We start from the raw sequence: 9,539 nt of genomic DNA on the forward strand, positions 1-9,539 counted from the left end.
CCGATTTTTTTCGGCGTTGGTGTTCCCCTTTAAGTCCATACCAGGTGGCGGGGCCGGCGACGTCTCCTTCGCGGGCCCCGCCTACCTGGAGACGCGCTCGAAATGAGCGGACTTTCCTCCGCGTGTGTGGGCGAGTCCGTTCATTTCGAAAGTACGGCGGACTTAGTACGCCGTATTAGTCCACTGAAAAAGTGCCGTGTGTGGGCAAGTAGCCCGTTCGGAAATTCCGAAGGACAGTCTGGCGGAAGTCCGCCAGACTAAGTACGTCGGACAGACGGCTACGTGTGTACGCGGCTTAAGAGAAACAGCCTTTTGAAGCTTTACGTGAAATTCCCTTGCTTCTGGTTGCCATTTCCTCTGCTAGAAGAGTATCAGAACTAGGGGCTCTGTCTTGTAAAAAGCCATATTTGATCATACATAAGGATAAGGTGGTGTTACGTCCTCATCCTGAATTCCTACCAAAGTTGGCGACAGGTTTTCACTTAAACCAAGATATTGTTCTTCCTTCTTTCTTCCCAAAGCCCCAATCTAGGGAAGAAAAGGCACTACATGCCCTTGATGCAGCGAGAGCGGTCAGAGTGTATTGAAAAGGTGACCGCTCAGGTTCGTAAAACAGATGTTTTATTCGTACTGCCAGATGGTCCAAAGAGGACAGGCAGCGTCAAGATCTACTATTTCCAAATGGATTTGTCAGGTCATCATTCAGGCTTATGGTTTAAAGAAGAAAATTCCTTATTTTCATGTTAAAGCACTCTCAACCAGGGCGATGAGTGCCTCTTGGGCGGTGCATCATCAGGCCTCTATGGCTCAGATTTGTAAGGCTGCCACTTGGTCTTCAGTTCATACATTTACCAAATTTTTTAAAGAGGGATTTCACTGAAAAAAAAATTATTAAAAGCCAGCAGCTATAAATACTACAGCTGCTGACTTTTAATAAATGGACACTCACTTGTCCCAGGGTCCAGCGATGTCGACAGCTGAGGCCGATCGATCGATCGGCTCTTGGCTGCTGCCGCCGCCATTGCGAGTCGCGCAGCGCACTAGGAATGGTCTCTGGGACCCGTGTGTGTCCCAGCAGACAGCGCGGCGGGACAGGAAGAGGCATAGACTCCCGTGGGAGTCTATGCCTGGAAGTGGGTGCAAATACCTGTCAGACAGGTATCTGCACCCCCCTCCCCCCTGAAAGGTGCCAAATGTGACACCGCAGGGGGGAGGGTTCCGATGAGCAGAAGTTCCACTTTAGGGTGGAATCCCGCTTTAAAGGTCATGAGGCTATTGCTTTTGGGCGCAGTGTGCTGCAAGCTGAAGTAGGAGTCCTCTGGCTTCCTTTCTTTTTGTTGTGTCTCCCCCCCCCCCTTCAATTGCCATTGCTATGGGACATCCCACAAAGTAATTACTACGGCTCTGTGTCCCCTGATGTATGAAAAGAAAAATAGGATTTTTAAAACAGCTTACCTGTAAAATCCTTTTCCTTCGTGTACATCAGGGGACACAGAGGTCCCTCCCTTCTTCTTATACACTTGTATTGCTTGGCTACAAAACTGAGGACTCCCAGTAGTGGGAGGGGTTATATGGAGAGTACACGCCTTGTGATGCCAGTGTCCATCACCTGTCGGTCCGATATAACCCACATAGTAATTACTATGGCTCTGTGTCCCCTGATGTACATAAAAGAAAAGGATTTTACAGGTAAGCGGTTATAAAAATCATATTTTTTCTTCCAGGGCTTCGGAAAGCACCAAAGAAACCTAGAAGAGTGTCTGCAGAGATCTCAGGGGCCACACGGTGACGAGCTCGGGGCCACAGGAGCCCAATCGGGGTCTATGCTGTTCATTTTTAGAGTGAATATCTAATTGATAATTATCATTTCAAGCAAGAGGAAATTTACTCACTCAGCCATTCCTTGCTCCATGTTCAGGTCGATTCCCCCATCCAGCAAACTTCCATCCTCTGAGAAGGATGCGTGCGCCATCCCCCGCATGGAGCGATATGCTGCACCGTACACCGCGCAACTGAACACCAGAGAGGTCTGCATGGGGAGAGGGAGGGGGATATCCTGATCTACCAGAGAAATAACATCCAACCCTGTGTGACACCACCCCCCCCCCCCAATATACCAGAGAGATAACATGCGACCCCCTCACAATATACCAGAGAGATCACATCTGACCCTGTGTGACCCCCCCAAATATACCAGACAGATAAAATCCAACCCTGTGTGAACTCCCCAATATACCAGAGAGATCACATCCGACCCTGTGTGACACCCCCCCCCTCCAATATACCAGAGAGATAACATCCGACCCTGTGCGATTATCACTCACCCAGCTCCAGAAGGTGGATGAAGTGTAGAAGATCCCCAGACTGACGGCTCCATACAAAACCTGTGTGTGATAACAGAGCATCTTACAATCCAGTCACTATAAAATCCACCCCCTCCCCCAATCACCATTGTCTACATCCCCATCATAACTATGAATGAAGATTTATCACGGGGTACAGCAAATATACATGAAATCAGTTACTACACCACACGCACACATCACAGGAACACAAGTGACAGGGCAAACCATACACGTCACAGGAACACAGGGCACACCATACACGTCACAGGAACACAGGTCACATGGCACATAATATAGGTCACAAAGCACACTATACACCTCACAGGGCACATCATACACCATACACGTCACAGGGCACATCATATAGGTCACAGAGCACACCATACACCTCACAAGGCACATCATTAGGGCTGCAACTAACGATTATTTTCATAATCGATTAGTTGGCCGATTATTGTTTCGATTAATCTGTTAATAACCGTAAAAAAAAGGTGTGGTGTATAATTTAGTTAATATGTAAAGTTTAAAAAAAAGGCAATTTATTCTTAAATATCTCTATATGCAGTGGTAAATATAAATAACCAACTATATGGTTAGGGAGCAAAATATCTAATCCACTCTGAAAATAACAGACAGAAGAAATATACTGTATATATTAGAGGGGAGATATACTGTATATACTATTAGAGGAGAGATATACTGTATATACTATTAGAAAAGATATACTGTATATACTATTAGGGGGATATATACTGCATATACTATTAGAGGAGATATACTGTATATAACATTAGAGGAGAGAAATACTGTATATACCATTAGAGGAGAGATATACTATTAGAGTAGATATACTGTATATACTATTAGAGGAGAGATACTGTATATTCCATTAGAAGAGATATACTGTATATTCCATTAGAGGCTATATACACTATTAGAGGAGAGATATACTGTATATACTATTAGAGGGGATATACTGCATATAATATTAGAGAAGATATACTATATATACACCATTAGAGGAGAGATCTACTATTAAATGGTCAATCTGGTAAATATCATCAGACTTATTAACTTTAACCCCATTTTGTTACTGGCCGATTAATCGATTATGAAAATAGTAATCGATTAGTTGTTTCAGCCCTAAACATCATACAGGTCACAGAGCACACCATACACATCACAAGAATACAGGTCACAGAGCACACTATACACGTCACAGGGCACACAGTTCACACCATACACGTCACAGGGCACACCCGATACACGTCACAGGGTACACACGATACACGTCACAGGGTACACACGATACACGTCACAGGGTACACACGATACACGTCACAGGGTACACATCACAAGGCACATCATGCACGTCACAAGGCACATCATGAATGTCACAGGGCACACCATACATGTCAAAGAACACACAGGTCACAGAGAATACCATACACGTCACAGGGCACACATTACACATCACAGGCCACATCATACCTTCTCAAATACTACGGTCACCCTCTGACTCTATCCTATAGTCTTTAACTCCCCCCTCTCTACTGGCATCTTCCCCAACCTTCTGAAACATGCGCTAGTCACTCCCATAGCAAAAAAGGCCTCACTGGACCCGACCAATCTTAACCTAAGATCCATCTCCTTACTCCCTTTTCCCTCCAAACTCCTTGAACGTTTAGTCTACAACCGACTGAGCGACCATCCCATTGAGAATGACCTTCCTGATGCCCTTCAGTCTGGATTTCATCCTCAACACTCCACAGAAACTGCTGTCATAAAACTCACAAACGACTTACTAACAGCTAAATCCAACGGTCGTTATTCCGTACTCTAAAGCCCTACACACACTACCAGATTTTCTGCTGATTTTTTTCCTTCAGATTTACTAAAAAAACATAATATATGAGGTCAAACCTTTAGGAATTTCAATTTGTATGCAATCAGGCAGGCCCTTCACTACATGGTTTTGGTAAATCTGAATAAAAAAATCTGCAGAAAATCTGATAGTGTGTGGAGGCTTTACTCTTGGACCTCTCCGCTGCCTTTGATACAGTTGATCATCCACTCCTCAAAAAACTCAATTTGCTTGGTCTCCCTGGCTGCCCTCTCTGTTGGTTTGAATCTTACCTATCTCACCGCACCTTCAGTGTCACAATTCTACTTCCTCCTCTCCAACTCCTCTTTCCGTTCGGGTCCCCCAAGGTTCTGTCCTTGGACCTCTACTATTCTCGATCTACACCTCCTCCCTGGGTCAGCTGATTGCCTAGCATGGCTTCCACAACCATTTATATGCCCATGACACCCAAATCTATCTCTCTGCCCTCAGCTCACCCCATCAGTCTCCTCGCATATCACTGATCTAACAGACACATCAGCCTGGATGTTATTTCACTTCCTCAAACTGAATCTATCTAAAACTGAGCTCTTAATATTTCCTCCCCCACGTGCCCCTTCCATCAACTTCTCTGTCAAGATCAATGGCACATCTATCACTCCGTCCCCACATGTCAGGGTGCCAGGGGTAACCTTAGACTCTGAACTGCCCTTTCAGGCCTACATACAATCCCTGTCCAAACCATGCCGCCTCAACCTCCGCAACATCTCCAGAATACACCCCTTCTTTAACCAATGACACCATCAAGCTTCTAATTCACTCCCTGGTCATCTCTCTCCTCGACTACTGCAACTCCCTTCTCATTGGATTACATTTACATAGGCTCCTCCCCCCTTCAATCCATCATGAATGCCGCTGCCAGACTCATCCACCTTACCAACCATTCAGTGTCCTCCACCCCTCTCTGCCAATCCCTCCACTGGTCTCCATTCAGTGTCCTCCCCCCCTCTCTGCCAATCCCTCCACTGGTCTCCATTCAGTGTCCTCCACCCCTCTCTACCAATCCCTCCACTGGCCTCCATCCGGTGTCCTCCACCCCTCTCTGCCAATCCCTCCACTGGCCTCCATCCGGTGTCCTCCACCCCTCTCTGCCAATCCCTCCACTGGTCTCCATTCAGTGTCCTCCACCCCTCTCTGCCAATCCCTCCACTGGCCTCCATCCGGTGTCCTCCACCCCTCTCTGCCAATCCCTCCACTGGTCTCCATTCCGTGTCCTCCAACCCTCTCTGCCAATCCCTCCACTGGTCTCCATTCAGTGTCCTCCACCCCTCTCTGCCAATCCCTCCACTGGCCTCCATCCGGTGTCCTCCACCCCTCTCTGCCAATCCCTCCACTGGTCTCCATTCAGTGTCCTCCACCCCTCTCTGACAATCCCTCCACTGGTCTCCATTCAGTGTCCTCCACTGCCTTCCACTCACCCAACGCATAAAATTGTAAGTACTAACAATAATGTACAAAACCATCTGTACAGCTACATCACTAACTTAGTCTCAAAATACCAACCAAGCCGCTCTCTTTGGTCCTCCCAAGACCTCCTGCTCTCTAGCTCCCTTGTCACCTCCTCCCATGATCGCCTCCAGGATTTCTCCAGAGCTTACCCCATCCTTTGGAACTCCCTACCCCAATCTGTCCGACTGTCCCCTAATCTATCCATCTTTAGACGATCCATGAAAACCCTTCTCTTCAAAGAAGCCTATCCTGCTTCTAACTAACACCATTTTACTTCCTCCATCAGCTCATCCCCCACAGCTATTACCTTTTGTATCAATTGACCCTCCCTCCTAGATTGTAAGCTCTCAGGATCAGGGTCCTCTGATTCCTCTTCTGTCAAATTTTAATGTAACTAATGTCTGCCCTTATTTTGTAAAGCGCTGCGCAAACCGTTGGCACTATATAAATTCTGTATAATGATAATAATAATCATACATGTCACAGGGCACATCATACACGACCCAGGGCACATCATACATATCACAGCACACGTCGCATCATACATGGCCCAGGGCACATCATACATATCACAGCACACGTCGCATCATACATGGCCCAGGTCACATCAAATCAAACAAAGAAAGGTTTCTGGCTCCATCTGATCTCATCCTATCAGAGACCAAACAGAAAATGCTGAGAGCGGATTGGAGGTGTGGGGCCCCAGAACACTCACAGTGGCCCCCAGAATGATTCGCAGATAAAAGCTCAGCGTCTCCTTGTTCTCCTCATAGATCTGCTTCTTTCCCTTCGTGCCAACTTTTCCTTTAGGCTGGAAAGAGAAATGACAGCGACATATTTCAGGTTCTGGAATCTGCCATGTGACGGGTCAGGGAAAACAGCAAAACCGCCCGCCAACCAATCTGCAGCAAATTCCACCCAATCCACACCTCCCCATACCACCCGACCCCTCCCAATCCACACCTCCCCATACCACCCGACCCCTCCCAATCCACACCTCCCCATACCACCAGACCCCTCCCAATCCACACCTCCCCATACCACCTGACCCCTCTACATACCACCCCTCCCGATACCACCTGAGCCCTCCCCATACCACCTGACCCCTCCCAATCCTCACCTTCCCATACCACCTGACCCCTCCCAATCCACACCTCCTGATACCACCTGACGCCTCTACATACCACCCCTCCCGATACCACCTGAGCCCTCCCCATACCACCTGACCCCTCCCAATCCTCACCTTCCCATACCACCTGACCCCTCTCCATACCACCTGACCCCTCCCAATCCACACCTCCTGATACCACCTGACCCCTCCCCATACAACCCAACCCCTCCAAATCCACACCTCCCGATACTACCTGACCCCTCCCCATACCACCCGACCCCTCCCAATCCACACCTCCCGATACTACCTGACCCCTCCCAATCCTCACCTCCCCATACCACCTGACCCCTCCCATGCCACACCTCCCGATACCACCCAACCCCTCCCAATCCACACCTCCCCATACCACCCAACCCCTCCCAATCCACACCTCCCCATACCACCCGACCCCTCCCAATCCACACCACCCCATACCACCTGACCCCTCCCAATCCACACCACCCCATACCACCTGACCCCTCCCAATCCACCTCTCCCGATACCACCCAACCCCTCCCAATCCACACCTCCCCATACCACCTGACCCCTCTCCATAACACCCGACCCCTCCCAATCCACAACTCCGGATACCATCTGACCCCTCCCCATGCCACCCGACCCCTCCCAATCTACACCCCCCCATACCACCCAATCCACACCTCCCAATACCACCTGACTCCTCCCCATCCCCAATCCACACCTCCCCATACCGCCTGACCCCTCCCCATACCACCCGACCTCTCCCCACCCCCCAATCCAAATCTCCACATGCCACCTGACCCCCTCCCCATACCGCCTGACCTTTCGCCACCCCCCCAATCCACACCTCCTCATACCCCCCAACCTCTCCCCTCCCACCAATCCACACCTCCCTATTACGCCTGATCCCTCCCAATCTACACCTCCACATACCACCTGACCCCTCCCCACACCCCCTGACCTCTCCCCATACCACCTGACCCCTCCCAATCCACAACTCCCCATACCCCCCTGACCTCTTCCCACCTCCCCTTACCGCCTGATCAGTGAGGTGTACAGTAGTTTTTAAATAGGAGGGGTTAGTAGGGAGGAGAAGACGGTGGTTAGTAAGGAGGAGGAGGAGTCAGTGGTGAGTAAGGAGGAGGAGACGGTGGTAAGGAGGAGGAGTCGGGGGGGTTAGTAAGGAGGAGGAGTCGGTGGTTAGTGAGGAGGAGGAGTCGGTGGTGAGTGAGGAGGAGGAGTTAGTGGTTAGTGAGGAGACAGTGGTTAGTAAGGAGGAGACAGTGGTTAGTAAGCATGAGGAGGAGTCGGTGGTGAGTGAGGAGGAGGAGAAGGTGGTGAGTGAGGAGGAGGAGAAGGTGGTGAGTGAGGAGGAGGAGTCGGTGGTGAGTGAGGAGGAGGAGGAGTCGGTGGTGAGTGAGGAGGAGGAGGAGGAGTCGGTGGTGAGTGAGGAGGAGGAGGAGTCGGTGGTTAGTGAGGAGACAGTGGTTAGTAAGGAGGAGGAGTCGGTGGTTAGTAAGAAGGAGGAGTCAGTGGTTAGTAAGGAGGAGGAGTCAGTGGTTAGTAAGGAGGAGGAGTCAGTGGTTAGTAAGGAGGAGGAGTCAGTGGTTAGTAAGGAGGAGGAGTCAGTGGTTAGTAAGGAGGAGGAGTCAGTGCAGTAAAGAGCATCAGTTAATAAGGTTAGTGCTCAGCTCAGGCTGCCCGTAGTAAAGATGGCGCTATGGCTTTCCCCTTTACTATCTTCTCAGTGTCAATCCTCATTCATCTCACCGCCATTGCCGCAGCTCATCTCCAGCTCAGCACATGTGGTATATCCGGCGCGCAATCAGGACGTCATCGTATGGCACGGTAGGATCACTTCCGCTGTAGTGTCATATTTTGCTGCCTATCACAGAATGCTGCGGAAGTGACGTTGCCGCCAGAAGTTGCGTACTGCGCATGCGCAAAGAGTTCCAAACAAACACTCGCGCCGTGCGTTCCAACATAGTTTCGGCAATACAGTTCAGCGAAACCATCACATAATGTTACGGAAGCTCGGGGATAAGGATGAGGACACTGAACATTGAAGCTCAGGAATAGGGATGAGGACACTGAACATTGAAGCCCAGGGATAGGTATGAGGACACTGAACATTGAAGCACAGGGATAAGGATGAGGACACTGAACATTGAAGCACGGGGATAAGGATGAGGACACTGAACATTGAAGCACAGGGATAAGGATGAGGACACTGAACATTGAAGCACAGGGATAAGGATGAGGACACTGAACATTGAAGCCCAGGGATAGGGATGAGGACACTGAACATTGAAGCACAGGGATAAGGATGAGGACACTGAACATTGAAGCATGGGGATAAGGATGAGGACACTGAACATTGAAGCACGGGGATAAGGATGAGGACACTGAACATTGAAGCACAGGGATAAGGATGAGGACACTGAACATTGAAGCTCGGGGATAAGGATGAGGACACTGAAGTATGTAGCTCAGGATAGGCACTACAAGTCCCAGCAATGCAAAACCTAACACGGCACGTAGCTCAGCATGGTTGGTAAAAAATGATACTAGGTAACAAGGGAAGTATTAGTGTTGTGACGCACGGCCCAGTGTTTTTGTTGTCTGTAACATCACTTCCGTAACGCTGAACTGTATTGCCGAAACTATGTTGGAACGCACGGCGCGAGTGTTTGGAACGCTTTGCGCATGTGCA

General features: G+C 49.3%; 1 protein-coding gene across 2 annotated transcripts in view; it reads right to left on the reverse strand.

The window, feature by feature from the left end:
- The window catches only part of TMEM208 (transmembrane protein 208), a 31,606-nt gene extending 22,872 nt beyond the window's left edge, over nucleotides 1–8,734 (reverse strand). For both annotated transcript variants that reach the window (XM_077484829.1, XM_077484828.1), the window contains exons 1-4: nucleotides 8,597–8,734; nucleotides 6,413–6,508; nucleotides 2,325–2,384; nucleotides 1,893–2,029 (exon numbers count right to left, since the gene is read on the reverse strand). In XM_077484829.1, the coding sequence (XP_077340955.1) occupies nucleotides 1,893–2,029; nucleotides 2,325–2,384; nucleotides 6,413–6,508; nucleotides 8,597–8,602 (299 nt within the window). In that variant the 5' untranslated portion in view covers nucleotides 8,603–8,734. The remainder of the gene's footprint in view (nucleotides 1–1,892; nucleotides 2,030–2,324; nucleotides 2,385–6,412; nucleotides 6,509–8,596) is intronic.
- Nucleotides 8,735–9,539: the final 805 nt, after the last annotated feature.

This window comes from Lithobates pipiens, unplaced genomic scaffold, assembly GCF_037356315.1.
Source record: "Lithobates pipiens isolate NorthernLeopardFrog02 unplaced genomic scaffold, aLitPip1_a1.2 Scaffold_164, whole genome shotgun sequence".
Lineage (NCBI taxonomy): Eukaryota > Metazoa > Chordata > Amphibia > Anura > Ranidae > Lithobates > Lithobates pipiens.